The sequence below is a fragment of the Platichthys flesus genome, chromosome 12 (genome assembly GCF_949316205.1).
Source record: "Platichthys flesus chromosome 12, fPlaFle2.1, whole genome shotgun sequence".
NCBI classification, from domain to species: Eukaryota; Metazoa; Chordata; class Actinopteri; order Pleuronectiformes; family Pleuronectidae; genus Platichthys; species Platichthys flesus.
In genome coordinates this window covers 4,687,432-4,702,038 of record NC_084956.1, presented here as the reverse complement: position 1 = coordinate 4,702,038, position 14,607 = coordinate 4,687,432, and the positions used below count along the sequence as shown (strand labels likewise).

Sequence of the window (14,607 nt, the reverse complement as noted above, 5' to 3'; positions counted from 1 at the left end):
TAGGTGTTTCAGAAACAAGGTGCTGTTAAAATTAAATTAATTATATTTCACATGAAAATTGTTTATAAACACATAATCAGTAATATGACGATAATAATGGAGGGAGATGAGTGAAAAGAAATAGGGAAAAACTACTTTTTCAAATGAAATGCATGTCACTTTTATTCTTATCAACTTAAAAGTACATAAAAAAACACTTGTTTAATGAAGTATTTTTGAAGTAGATGTCAGTCCCATAAACATGTTATATCAACCATTAATTATTCCCTGAGAAATCAAGAGAATTTAGTGAGTCGTCCATTATCCGTGTCTCTGGGTTCCTCCCTGACCCAAAACGGCATCATTCCACGTGTCCCAGTTTCGTGGACGTCTGTTCAGTTGTTTCTACAAACAAACAAACAGGGCTGCAAATGTCACATCCTTTTTAATGGGTTTTTCCTGACCCATATATTTCCTCTAAATGTTGTGGAAATCTGTCAAAATATTTGTTGGTACATAAAAATACAACATGAACTACTTCAGAAAGTTCTCAGGGGAGCCGGTGCCGAGCCACTCCATAGTGCAGTCTCTTCATTTGCCACTTATAGGTGTGTTTAAATAAATAAGTATGAATGGATTCCTGTATCTCCATGTGTATAAAAGAAAATCAACATATTTGTAAATCTGAATGGGCAGAAGCTTTGAGACTTGGTCCTTTTCCTTGAGGTTTCCACAGCAGAATTTGACGCACAACAACAACAATCACATACAATATATCATATATTGTAAATTTATGTAAAAAGAACTGCTCCACAAAATCCCTCTTCCTCTGAGACAAACTCATGAACCCCCCTGGTCGTTTTCTCCCAGCAGTTCCATGAGCGTCTCCTGGTTGGAGAACTCCTGCAGCGAAGAGTTCATCTCTTCCAGCAGCTCCTCTCCCAGCAGGAAGCTCTTGACGTCGTGCACGGTCATGCCGATCCGGTGGTCTGTGATTCGGTCCTGGGCGAAGTTGTATGTCCTGATCTTCTCCGATCGGCCTTTGGTGCCAATCTGGAGGAAGAGAAAACTATCAACAACTGTTTGGTCCATTTGTTGACATTGTGTTCTAACTTCTACAATGTTTTGTTTTTGCTTTGCTGTCTTTTCTTTTAGACGGATTATTATTCACACCACTTTTTAGCAGACAAGACACAACATTGCTTTTTACAATGTGTTCATTTGTTCAGCTGGTTAATTACATTTTATTTCAATAGTATATGATGAATACATACTATAAACAAAATTTCAGCACCAGGGTAAGATTTCGACTCATATCTCCTTCTTCAAGCATTGGGCCCAACATTACTGCATCATTAATCAGTCATTTAATATTATATTTAAACGTCATAAGTATCTCACTATCTTCACCTGTACTTTACGCTGGTTGTAGCGTTTGCTGGTCACCTCCTCCAGCTTCCTGCTGTACAGCTTTGCTCTCAGGGCCTTCATGGCTTTCTCCTTGTTCTTCAGCTGGGATCGTTCCTGCTGACACTCTGCGACCACACCTAATAAAACACACACAAAACAACTGTTCTTGTGTGGCCATATAATTTACATGTACAAATTAGTCACTGCAAAAGGTCCTGAGAACCTGTTTTCTCCAACATGAATACAGTTTTGTTCGGTTGGTTATTTAAATTTACATGAAATACTTTTGTATTTGCTGGATGGAAGTGGGCAGGGATCAATTGAGGTGTATTTGTGTGCACCAATCAGAGCTTGACGTTTCCAAGTTCTGAAAATAGATATTTAGCTGTTTTCTTGGTTTTTCACTCTCTATGAAATTTATTAACAGCATCATGGCTTCACGTGTCTGGGGAACATCATAACACATCCACTACAAGTTGTTTTACCTGTCGGCAGATGAACTATTCTGACTGCACTGTCTGTGGTGTTGACGCTTTGGCCTCCAGCTCCACTGGCCCTCATAGTGTCTATCCGCAGGTCCTTCGGGTTTATTGTGAAAGAGATCTGAATAGAACACGGAAACAATTATTTACTTTCATCTAAATTAGCAGAAGCAGAAGAATGCAGTTCTCCTCTATCTGGCTGAATGGTAAATAAGTGTTAAAACACTAATGAGAAAGAAAGGAACCGTTAGAACAGGTGCTCTATTATAACAAAGGAAAATTTCCCCAAATTAAACCCAAAATAAGACTTTCTTACGTATTTGAGTAGATTGTTTGTTTCTGATTGACTAACATAGAACAAGCAGTAGCTGCCAAAATATAACAAATACTCCCATCTCAACAAAATAACTTTTTTTACCTTAATGATCCATCACTTTTTCACTGCAATGATTCCTGTAAGAAAACAACAGATTTCTTCCGTGCCATCCATCCATCCTGTTAAACAGTACCTCTGTGGGTTGGGGGAGGACAGCCACAGTCATGGTGCTGGTGTGCATTCGACCCTGTTTCTCAGTCTTGGGAATCCTCTGCACTCGGTGGACTCCACCTTCGAACTTCAATCTCTTGTAGCTCTCAGGTCCGCTGATACTGGCCGAGGCGTGACGTAGTCCCCCTGGATGAGGAGGGTCAAGAACACCAATACTTGAATGTTAGTCACTAATTCATGATAGAGGGGATTCTTTAGAGTCTCACTGCAAACTGGTGGACATGAGATTCAGTCATTCCATACTTTAAAATAAGTTATTAGTTTATAGGATATCAATATATACACGATATGCTGAATATTGCTGATATTAGTTTTTTATTTATTCAACTAGTTGCTTTCCACATCATATCTTGGAGTGTTTTGTCCCTGAAGGCATTTGTAGGTTTTCTAGTGTTTTCCTCAAAAATTCAATAAATATTTAAAATGAATAGTTTAGATGAGGTGAAAACTTAATGCATGAAGGAATAGTTTGTTATGCTTGGATTGAGCTGACCACTGACCTATCTCACTGGTCATGTGCTCCAGGACATCAAAGGACCAGCCATGGTGGTGAGCGAATCCGTGGTACATGTCAAACACCTTCAGAGGAGATGAGACCATTCATCAGGCAAATACACAGAATGTGTTAGTTTTTTTTTAATCTATTTTAATGATTTTTGTTACTTATTTACTCTTCAGGTACTTATAATTATTTCCACACCTCATTAGTGAACAGCATGGCCTCCTGACCCCCAACACCAGCTGTGACCTCTAGTATGAGGTCGCTCAGATCAGCCTCCTCCTCAGGGATCAACAGATCCAGGATCTGATTGGTGAAGCAGCAAATGGAAACATCTTCAGTTAGTTAAAACTTAACATTAGTGACCATGTATATTTAGGATGTCACTGAACTGAACCATCTCGCTTCTACCTTTTGTCTAAGGTCTTGAATATCGTGCAAGCAGCCGTCTCTCTCCAGCGCGGCCAGCTCCTGAAGTTCAGGGTCTTCATCTTTCAGGAGAAACCAAAAACGGAAATTGTCAAAAATTACCTAAATGTTTAAACCATGGGAGCCAACCCTTTCATATCTCTGATTGTACTGAACTACTTCATAGCAATAGTGAGTTGTTTTTCTTTTATTTAACTTGCCTGATTCCCATCTAGTCAATGTTGCAATATACAATTACAGAACACAGGGGTAGAGGACGTTTATCAATGATATCTGACAACTGCCGCATCAGTAGTGCTTACATTGTGCTGTGGAAGAAAGGGCTGTGCCTGAAACTTTACCTGGGAGGTAATCAAAAGGTTTGTGAGTGCGCCCTCTAAAACTAAATTTACTGTGTAGGTACATTTTCTGTATGCTTCCTATCTGCCATTGATAACCCCAGCCTTGAATTAAGTACAGATTGAGTTTGTCCCACACCTTCATTCATCTGTGAACTGTCCCTGTGAACTGTCCCTGTGGGACGGCAGCAGAGCAGTCTCACCTCTCAGCAGCGCCTCCGTCTCTGTGATCTCTTTGTGTTTGGTGTCCAGCTCCCTGATGCTCTGGACGAGAGGAGCCAGCAGCGACACTCTGCTCCTCTTGGTCCTCAGCTCCTCCTCGCTGCACCGCTCCTCCATCGCACTGTTGTTCACTACTGTCAGACATTCACTGTACTCTGTCTCCACCCTCTTCAGGTACTCCTGCAGAGAACTGCGGGCGAACAGCTCCTCCACTGACAGTAGCCTGGCCCCCAGCAGCGGTGCACAGGTGTGAACAGTTCTTGCAACACTGCATCGGTGGTGATGAAATCCAACCGTTTGCCTGAGGATGTTTGGTGATCTCTGAAAAGAATGTGCCAACCTATTGAAGACACACTCACTTCCTGTGAGAAGGAGGCTCACAGCTCTTCTCAGAGCCATCGCACGAGCTGATTCAGTATGAGGATTGACTGTAACACGACAGAAACATGTCCAGTTTCCACCGACTATATTTTAATGAAATTTCATATTTGGTGGGATTCACGTCACCAAAAACAAAAATCACTTGAAGTGAAAAGTTGAAACTCATAGAAATAGATGTAAATTAGCTGGTTGCTATTGAACAATGGATTTTACATATGACCTGGACTGAACACTTTACTGACAGTTTCCTCGTCATCGAATGAGAGACCTTCAAGTCAGATAAAAAGCTGTAGGACGCCTCTCTCACTTTTTTCCTGTCATCAGAAACATCGCTTTAACTAAAACGAACCTGTTTCCTCTCACGAATGTGTTAAAGGTTATTAAACGGGTCACAAACGAGGGTTGTTGTTAGAAGTATTGCTCCTTCCCCACCTCACGCAAGGGCGCCGCCATATTGGATCTTCTTCTTCTTCGTCTCTGGGGTTCAGCGGCAGCTTGTATCCACGGTGTTGCATTACTGCCATCTACAGGAGGTGTGTAACTCCTACACTTTCTGATCATGTCCAGTTTCCTTATAATATGATAAGTCTCGTCCTTTTTTAATTCAGTCCTTGTTCCTCTCTATTCACATGCCCACTAAAACTTGGAGAGTGAAATAAATATGAGGGAATATCATACAAGATAAAGAAAATAATATAAGACCATAACTTAGATTGCTTACTTTATAAATCCGCAGCTCCCTATAATATATTAAAAGGGTTGCAATTGGTAATTTCGATAAAATCTGAGTTAAATTTAAACATATGCAAGAATGTGAAGTAAAACATTAACTCAGGGCCACTCTAAAAGACGAGGTGTCTGGATAAGGGAGAGATGCAGGACTCAAGGCCTAAGTGGATATTCAGTTTTGCTGATGGATATTTGCACATAAAATACACAGTAAGTGTTGAGCTGTCAGTGGCCTGCTGTGCCCGTCCTGCTCTGTAGTTGTAACTAAAATGACTCTGTGGACGTGTAAATTGGACATTGAATTTAAACAAGGGTCGATCCTGGAAGCATTTCATTAGAATAATGCAATATGCTGAGAAGGTGTCAACCCCCCATGAAATAAACCCACCTTCACACTTTCTGTGTCTCCTTGTCTCTGTCTGTCACTGACTTCAGATAGTTTTATAATCTACTCTACAGTTTCACTTCCTTGTCTCTTTCTTATCTGCCATTGGATATCAATATCAAAAAGCACCTTATTAGATTCTGGTCCCGGGTTGAGGGTGGATTTCTTCCCTGGCCTCTTTGCCTATTTTCTACAATAAAATTCATGTAACAGGGAAAAGTTCAAATTGAAACACACATGCTAATGTGAACTAAACCAAACTACCACATCCCCCAACTGCCCCCTGTCAGGTTTCAATGAAAGAGTCCCACATTCCAGGCAGAGGTGTGAACTAAACAGCCCTGTGTCTCACAGTCCTTTTAGCATTTCATTTCCACAAACAGCAGGTTTACTGACAGACGAGAATTCAGCTCGGTCTCCTCTTTTTGAGTTTGCTTTGCTTGAATCCCAGTCACTTATTCGACATTAAATTATGTTCTTTTAGGAGGATTTTTAGTTTCAATTACAGTATTTGTCCAAAATAACAAGGTGAGGTGACCTGAAACAGAACTAGGAAGGATTATACACATTGTCATAGTCTCAGGGGAGATGATGCAGTTTAAACATTGAATTACATAAACCATTTTTGCACATTGTAAAGGAAAATAAAGCTATGAGTAGTTAGTGCTAATTGTTACCGTATCAATGCAATAAAAACGTTGAGACTTAATCCATGTTCTGAACTGAGAGGGATGTGGAAGTATTTTCCAAAGGACAAAACAACAGTCAGTAAGAAAATGTTGTTTATAAAGCCCCTTTCAAAATCAGAGTTACAAGGTGCTTAATGTATAAAGCAAACATTAAGATAAAGACAGGAAATCATACAAAGAATATAAAAATTAAAACTTCACAGAGGGCAAACACAATGGGACAACCAGGAATAGACCAAGTTAAAATACTTAGGAAATAGGTGAGTTTTTGTAAACAAACTTCTTCAAGCCGTTGACGGACTCTGCATTTTTCACAACTAAGTGAAGATGGTTCCCACGGGCTAGGAGCCGAGACAGAAAAGGGCCCTGTCACCTTTGGATACGTCATTTATCATGTGGAAAAGAACATTATGGAATCGGTTTCTACTTTTTCTATTGCTTTTTCCATTCATCTGTGTCTGGGTTTCTTTTTTAGTTAGTCTGCATTGGTGAATGGAATATTTTAAGACAAGATAAGATAATTTACAAGTCCCACATTGAGGAAATCTGCTGTATTACAGCAGCAAGACTCAAAATAGGCATCAGTAAGTAATACATAACATGCAATACTGAAGTGTAAGTTATATACATATCTAAAAATATGAATTGAATTGAACTGGGAAGATACTATCAGGCTTTTGAGCAATAATGATAAAAGTATTTTGCTGTCCATTTCATTTATATAATAAAAAAATAGCGTATATTTTTATTTGTTTCCGAAACAATAGTTAAAACCATTTCCTGTTTTGATATTCAGTTCCTCAATTTTTTACTAATAAACCCTAGTGTTTAAGATTCGTCACTTACGGATTTGAAGGTTTTATGTCTGGTGGGAAAAAACATGGCGGGACTACGCGTATTTACGTGCTGACGTCACTCGAACCGTGCTTCAACCCCGGCTCCCATTGGTCGATGCTTTAAAGGGCCGAACCTCGCTGCGCTGTGATTGGCTGGCGCGTTTTACGCACGGATTTCAAATGCCCAGCAGCGACTGCCGCATTCTTCAGTGCAGCGGCGGAGCATCAGGTCACATCGCCGCTCGGTTCAGCGGGGGAACAGCTCAGGTTTACACCGGATAACGACACCAGTTCACGGTGAGACGACTCGACACACGGCTGACATCCCCACAAGACACCACACTAACCGGGTTGTGGGCGACGGTAGCGAGCGGGAGTCACGGTGCGTGCTAGCTTAGCGCTACTAACTCCCGGCGTAAAGCTACGGGAATTGAATATCTACTAACCAAACCAACGTTAACTACTCGTAAGTTAAAGACATATTTACCACTGACACGTTAAGTTAAAAAAAACGAAAGCTAGTAAAGAAAGCTCGCCTCCAATTACAAACGAATGTACGCGCGAAAATGGAGGCTACTACCCGACGCTTTATGCAATCGAACATTGTCCCGTTAACCGCCATTTGCTTGAATTACAACAAGAAGCTAATGTTGGAAACACTGACAGATGATTTTTAAGGATTCTGGCTTCCTGTCTCCCGCACATTCAACGTCACCGCTGTTAACTTTCCGCCAAATCTCCACCACCGCGCCAAAACCCATCGATTGTTTGGTTAAATATCTGGCGGCAGAGTGTGTGAGCAAGTCCAGAGTTCACCCGGACGTTTAACATGAAGTCCAGTTGTGTACGTGTCGTCTCAGTGTGGGGTTTCTACCTGTTTTATAGCTAGCTTTGGTGCTAGGGGGAGCTAAGTTAGCTTTGCAACGTGAGGAGCCATGTTGTCAGAGGTCTAACCCCCCCCCCCCCTCCCCTCATCTGTCTCCTCCATCCAGGAATCTCCAGACATCCTGCAGTTTTCATCCGAAGAAAGACACAATGAAGTGTCCTCGCTACGACACCACCAGAGTCTGCAACATGGAGAAGAGTGCTGATAATGTGGCTGCTGTCATGGCCAAGGTGCCACACGTCAAAGCTTCCCCAGTGAAGGAGCCCGTCCCCATCAAACCCCAGTTCCCACCTGTACCAGTGACCAGGGTTTTGTTCTCTCTCAACAATGACACCAGGCCGGTCCACAACAAGGAGAACAGCAGCAGCCGGGATCACGACAGGACCCTGGATGAGGGCCTGGAGGACAGTGGTTACCTGTCCCAGCACAACAGCCAGATTGATGAGCACCACGGGGAGGAGGAGGATGACAACAGCCAGGGGAGAAGCAGATCCTCACTGTCGCTCTCTGCGACGCACCAGGAGAGGACGATATCACCGAACAACTCCCCCGCCAAATGTAAAGCAGGTCACAGGGTGTCTGTGGTGGCAGCTTCCACTCCCGTGGATCGTCCCAGGAGAAGAATACTGTCGTCCACACCCTGTGATAGTCACAGTGACCCCAACCTGCCCATATTGAAGTTCCAGCGGGCTGTGTGTGAAGAGCTCGCCAAGAACTACCGGAAGAATAAGAGGTAGATTTACACACCTCAGTATTTTAGCTTGGGCATCAAATGTGTTTCCAGCCATTCATTGCATCATTTACACTAAAAAGTACAAATTCCTATAAAAACCTTCAGAATCCACAACAGCCGACTCGTACTGTACCTGAGGCTGTTGAGTTTCACATTGTCTCTGTCAGGAAGGCAAACAAGGGAATTAAAGCGGTTTTCCTGTATTTCAGGTACGACTGGAGCATCGTCACTAAAGTGGCTGAGGACCATCTCTTGGATCGGGTGATCGGAGGCAAGATGGGACTGGAGTACGTCGACATGTTTGCAAACCTGCTGTCCAGGAACATGAGAAATATCCTGAGCAACGTCCTGGCTCTGCTGGGAGACATGGACCTCATTAGGTACGATAGAAAAGACTCAACTCGGCTGGAATCACAATATTTTTGTGTGTGGTTTCATTGAGACCAAGTCAATACCCTAGTATTCTATATCACACTTATTTTCTTGTCTATATTCATCACATCTTTACCTTTTCTGACCCTGCAGCTGTAAGAGAGTAAGCAGGACGTGGAGGAGAATCATCGATGAAGATACCAGTACTACGAACAGGTGTCTGCAGACTGAGAAGTCGCTCAGGGTGAGGATATACAGACAACACAAACACACGGCTCATCAAAACTCAAATATATATATATAAAAAGGTTTTAAAGGAATTGGTTATTTTTGTACCTGTGGTCCTCATTCAGATGAGAGCACATTTCTCATATTGTCTTTTATTCTTTTTGTAGGAGTCAATGAGCTCCATGAGTCAAAATGACTCTGGTCTGACAAGAGACATGGTGGTGTCCAGGGTGGTGCTGTCCTGCATTCAGACCCGGGCCTCCACCACGGTATCATCATCATCATCATCATCCTCGTCCTCCACAAGTAGCAGGGTCCACAGACGGATCCCCCCCTCTCACAAGGGCAACACGCCCCATTCCCAATGTACACGATTCACAGAATTCACAAAGGTGCGTTTGAATATCAAGGACTAGAGTTGATTGTTTTTATTAATTGGATCTACTTTTATTTCTTGGTTTGACATCTGATATCTAACACTAAACCCAGATATATTCACTTTGTTGTATAGAAGAAGAGGAATTGCAGGAAGTACATTTTAGAGCCAGGGACTACTTGAATGGTTGCTGATCACTTTCCTATTGGTCTGTTAATTGATAACCTAGTATAAAGGGTGGTGTAATAGCTTTGGTGTGCTAAAGCTTTTAAATGCAATTGAAAGAACAATACATTTCAAGATATGGGGAATACAGCCATGTAAATGTCATTTTTAACTTCAAGCCCTAACAAACGTGCACATGTTCTTCCTCTGTCAAGGCGGCCAGCAACCTGAAGCAGCATGAGTCTCTGCGTTGCTGTAAGCGCTGCGGTTCACCAGCGACACACTCGGCAGAGATGCAGCGGGCAAGGTGCACACGTCTCAACTGTCTCTTTGACTTCTGCACCTGCTGCCAAGAGACGTTCCACGGCTCGACGCCCTGCCGGGCGGTGGAGTCCAGGTCCCACTTCGTCAGCTCCAGGGCGACCCCGGTCCTACCGGCTAGTGCTCGCAGCAAGAGGAACGTCAGACGCCTGTGACGGGTTTACTGAGTTTTTATGCACGGACAGTTTTAACTGTGGGGCGGGCGGGGGGAGTGTTTCTCTGCACTGCCAGTGTTTCCATTGACTCTGACTGAAGGACAACCTGGGAGCCTGGAAGTGGCTTCTGTAGGGGCACCATATAGTATTACTCAGAGCCATGGCTCTACACATCTGAATCCACTGAGTGAAGCACTTGTTTACAAGACAACTGGGACAATCAACCAGAGAAGTGTCATCTGGCTAAAACTGTGGTCGTCTGTGAGCGACAAACAAATCTGATGCCAAAAAAGAAAGAAATGGAGCTTGATATGCTTTCTATTGTAACATTTTAATCATGTTTTAAATTGAAATGGATGTCAATGTATTGTATCGTCACTTTTAGATTGTTTTGTACGTTTATATATTTACTTTTAAATAAATGACAGGAAATATTTTCTGTAAATAGATCTTTCATAAACTTTTAACAGTTTTCCTGTGTTTCTTTATTTGACTAAGAGCCGAAACCAGATATAAAGTCATGTTGGTTTTTTTTTATTTGACCATGAAAAGATAAGCTGGTAAGATTTGTTCCACTAATGTTAACATTGTCCAGAACAAAAGAAAATGAGACAAGTACATATTTTAAATTTATAGCTTGACTGATTCATTAAAAGCATTTGAAACACTTTTACACATTATCCCAGTTTGACAGATCTGATCCTGCACATTCTGCAGTACCACTCAATACCTTGAGTACAGAAATCAATACACAAGTGTTAATGTGTGTAAATAGTTTGGCTTTGCACAACCTCATGTCATGCAAATATAAAATGAAAAAATAATTTCACCATATAACAAAGACTTGATATCTCTACTCTTAGAGTAAAAGCAGAGTTTCCATTGTTTTAAATGTCTGTGTTATCCAACTGTTTTAATTTGAATTGAAACTTATTTGCTATTTTGATTATCTTTGTGTCAGTCCTATTTATGAAGCGAGGCCATTTCAACCCAGGTATCATTTATTCCACTAGATGGCAGCGTTGATCAGGATTTGAATGATACGTTTTATTGCAGCCGCAGAGAAAAGCCAACATCACTCGAGATTAATAAAGATAAGAGCCAGTTTCTCTTTCAGCCTCAAAGTCATATATTGAATCTAAGATACAATCATCTCATAACAAAAGTTCAGAAGATTTGTAGGTAATGTACAAACCAATGCATAGAATGTTCTAGAAATATATCTAAGTACAGTAGGTGCAATGTGATAACGCCTTCAAAGTACTTCATGAATTATAATTCATCACGTATATTGAAGCTTGCATTCATTGACATATTTCATGTAACATAGTACAAGTATATATATATATTTTACCTGGTTTCCTTTTTATTTCCATTTTGAGACCCGTCATATAATCCATGTGGGACCGTGTAAGAAATATTTAGCTTTATTTATGAGTTACAGTTCATCTGTCTCTGTTGCATGGTAAGATCATTAAATTCCACCAGACAAAGATCCTTCAAATTGAATAGTGTTTATAAAGACTGTGGATCTAAATGTTGCAGCCTTTTATCTAAATGAATAGAAAGACGTTTTGGGACATCTTCATAAACGTCAAGGGGTAAAATTAATGGATCTTGATGTTCTGTGAAAGAAATGCGACACTGAAAACAGTTTTAATGTTTCACAAGCAGAGTACAGGAGACACAGACTTTTCTTACAGTAAATCATTGTAAAAGTTCTTAAAGTTCTTAAGTTATATCTTTATTATCACTGAAAGGTCAATGCCACTCAGGTGTGATTCCCTGTGAGCTGCAGCTCCTGAGGTTCTGACACATCTGAATTAGTCTTCAGGAAGAATCCAAAACACTCACCAGCTTTTGGGAAAATCCTCTCAGGATAGAAAATGGCCTCTGCCACTTTCCCCTTAAAAGAACAGTCATCACTTGTTTAGTGGAGTGAAGAAGCTGCGAATAGCATCAGTGACATTCCACTGTTACCTCTGACATTTGCAGCGTGACCCATTTGTCTCCCTCCCGTGGCTGAGCTGCTCTTTGGTGTCTCGTGATGACACATGTAAGCATCAGTCAACTCTGGTGCGTGTGTCAGCTGCTGCGTGGGAATGATCCCTGTTCAGCCGGATGTCCCGTGACGTGGACAGATCTCAGGACAACACTCAGACTGCAGCCCAGTGTGTTGAGTTAACACAGAAAGGCCTGATGCCTCTCGCTGGCTGCTGATGCTGCCTGTAACATACTTTTGTCAAAATACCACAAGGGTCATTTAAAACAGCTCTCCTCAGATTGACCTGTCGCCCGCCCCCATCTCACCACTTCCACCCCCCCCCCCGCTGCTCTGCCCTGTTACACATTTGTTACACAACAGTCACAATAAAACAGTTCATAGTTTATAACATTTATTTTAAATAGCTGTATAAAAAAGAAAAATACAAATACAACCGTATATATAGAACTTGAATTAAAATATGATAAATGCTTCTTTCCCCCCCTGATTTTTTTGTTAGAAATAAAATAGTTGAGAATGCAAACTGAAATGCCGATATGTGAGTGGTGGATCACAGACATTTGTCCGGCTCTCTAATTTATTTCTTCTTTCTGGTTCATCGCTCTCCATCGTCTTGTTTAATGTTCTTATTTTCAAACATTTTATAAACCAGCGCAGCTCATTTTACAAGTTCACGAGCTTCACCCATGTTTGTGTCTTCTGCTGAATTTGAATGATTAGGCATTAGCTCCTGGTGCTTGCTCATCCAGGGAGGAACAGTAACATAATTACAGATGTAATGTAATCATATAATAAAGATGCCCCTTGTTTTCACATAGTCTTGTTTTCATCCACAGCAGCTACATTTGAAATCCTGTAAACAAACCTCCTCTTCGTCAATTCAGTACATTTATTCACTTGTAATTGCAAAGAGTCAAATAAGAACGTGAGTCATTTTAAAGCACTCGCATCACAAGGTCGATCGAGACACAAATGAAGATACGTGACTGTTTTGTCGACTTTAAAAAAACAACACAAATGATACATGTGTTGGTGTGAAAGCGAGAAGAGCAGCAGGTTTTCATGTGAGAAAGTGTCATGATGACGGAGCTAAATGGACTATTTTGTAACACGTCAGAGCCGCTGATGCCACTGCGGCGGCTGCGGCGGTGCCTGATTAATCTGTGCTGTGGCCTTTCACTCCCTCAGAGACTCAGGATCATTTATCTGGCAGATTTATTGATCGGCTGCTGCAGCGACACACACATCTCCCACCCAGTGAGACCGGCTGCTAATTGTGAAAGGGCTTCCACGTCTCACTCTGTGTGTGTGTGTATGTGTGTGTTAATAAATTTGTGCACAATGGAGCCTGGAACAGTGACACCGCCTGTGTGGTTGAGGCCTTTAGAGCAACTTGCTTCAACATTCTCCTGAAAGAAAAGCTGGAAATCTTTGTCTGCTTTGCATTTTATCTGCTCAGCATTTGAAGTTCAAGCTTTTTCTGTTTATTTTGCAAAAATAGCTCATTTGTGCCCAAGGAGAGAAGAGGCAGGGCGGGGGGGGGGGGGGGGGGGGGTATGACAGGGCACTTCCGGACCATGTGAGCCTTTATGTGTGTGTGTGTGTGTGTGTGTGTGTGTCAGGTTGACGGTGATCCTGATTCACAGTGACGTCCACATGCCGATCGGCCGCATGTCACCAAAGCTGAACTGTAAAAGCCCTGAAATGAAGCTGTCACTCAATCACCTCCAGGGAAACAAGGGGTGGGGGGGGGGGGGAGCAGGAAGTGAATCAAGTTTTCAGACTGAGAGAACATGAAGTTTATTATCGGCCGTTTGGGACGAAGATGGTCCCTCGTGTGGTTTTCCGTTAAGTATAGATCACAACCACAGGCCTTGTGGTTGTGGTGACACTGGTTTAGTTGAACGCTTTGCAGGGGCCAGGAGGAGCTGGTATCCACCATCAACTGGGAACGGCTGTGGTAAATTATTATTTTTTCCCATGAGATCAGTTTGTTCACTTTGGTAGAAATTGTTTTTGGTGATTAGGCAACGTTCTCACATCCAATATAAAGGATACAGAGCCTAGATTCAGACACACACACAAACACACACACACACACACACACGCACACACACATCCTGTGGTGATAAAAGGCTGCAGCACTTTCTCTATTTTTACTCCGTTTGGTCCATTAAGATCAGAGCAGTGATGAGAGTTAATGAATGAAGCCGCTCCACAAAACAGGCTGTAATCACACAAAAGTCCTGGACACACACACACGTACACACACACGTACACACACACACACACACACACACACACACAGACACAAACATAGCCAGACAACACACCTATCTGACTCACTCTGGAACAGTCAATTAAATGTGCACACACAAAGACTCACACAGACATAGACACACACATGTGATAACAACTCATAGTCTTTGAACATATAAGG

The 14,607-nt window shown here is 41.9% G+C and overlaps 2 protein-coding genes across 4 annotated transcripts; one reads left to right on the top strand and one right to left on the bottom strand.

Annotated features, from left to right (window-relative positions):
- Positions 1-141: 141 nt before the first annotated feature.
- Positions 142-4,759, bottom strand: mtrf1l (mitochondrial translational release factor 1-like). Its single transcript, XM_062400736.1, has 8 exons — positions 3,888-4,759; positions 3,329-3,408; positions 3,119-3,223; positions 2,919-2,997; positions 2,381-2,544; positions 1,875-1,992; positions 1,390-1,526; positions 142-1,032 (listed from the first exon to the last, which is right to left on the bottom strand). Exons 1-8 carry the CDS (start codon positions 4,303-4,305, stop codon positions 820-822), a joined length of 1,314 nt encoding a protein of 437 aa, XP_062256720.1. The 5' UTR covers positions 4,306-4,759; the 3' UTR covers positions 142-819.
- Positions 4,760-7,089: 2,330 nt separating this feature from the next.
- fbxo5 (F-box protein 5) lies at positions 7,090-10,629 on the top strand. 3 transcript variants are annotated; one of them, XM_062400467.1, is made up of 6 exons: positions 7,090-7,223; positions 7,919-8,545; positions 8,755-8,925; positions 9,071-9,161; positions 9,313-9,537; positions 9,902-10,629. In XM_062400467.1, exons 2-6 carry the CDS (start codon positions 7,962-7,964, stop codon positions 10,160-10,162), a joined length of 1,332 nt encoding a protein of 443 aa, XP_062256451.1. In that variant the 5' UTR covers positions 7,090-7,223; positions 7,919-7,961; the 3' UTR covers positions 10,163-10,629. The 3 variants fall into 3 exon arrangements, with proteins under 3 accessions (XP_062256451.1, XP_062256450.1, XP_062256452.1); XM_062400466.1 differs by having other exon boundaries at positions 7,197-7,308; XM_062400468.1 differs by lacking the exon at positions 7,090-7,223 and adding an exon at positions 7,284-7,392.
- Positions 10,630-14,607: the final 3,978 nt, after the last annotated feature.

Excerpts from the sequence above, each read along its gene's own strand:
- mtrf1l (XM_062400736.1), bottom strand. The coding sequence starts at position 4,305 with ATGGCTCTGAGAAGAGCTGTGAGCCTCCTTCTCACAGGAAGTGAGTGT. Across the intron at positions 2,545-2,918 it reads GCACATGACCAGTGAGATAG|GGGGACTACGTCACGCCTCG; the intron begins GTCAGTGGTCAG and ends CTCCTCATCCAG. Across the intron at positions 1,527-1,874 it reads AATAGTTCATCTGCCGACAG|GTGTGGTCGCAGAGTGTCAG; the intron begins GTAAAACAACTT and ends GTGTTTTATTAG.
- fbxo5 (XM_062400467.1), top strand. The coding sequence starts at position 7,962 with ATGAAGTGTCCTCGCTACGACACCACCAGAGTCTGCAACATGGAGAAG. Across the intron at positions 8,926-9,070 it reads GGAGACATGGACCTCATTAG|CTGTAAGAGAGTAAGCAGGA; the intron begins GTACGATAGAAA and ends CTGACCCTGCAG. Across the intron at positions 9,162-9,312 it reads AGACTGAGAAGTCGCTCAGG|GAGTCAATGAGCTCCATGAG; the intron begins GTGAGGATATAC and ends TTCTTTTTGTAG.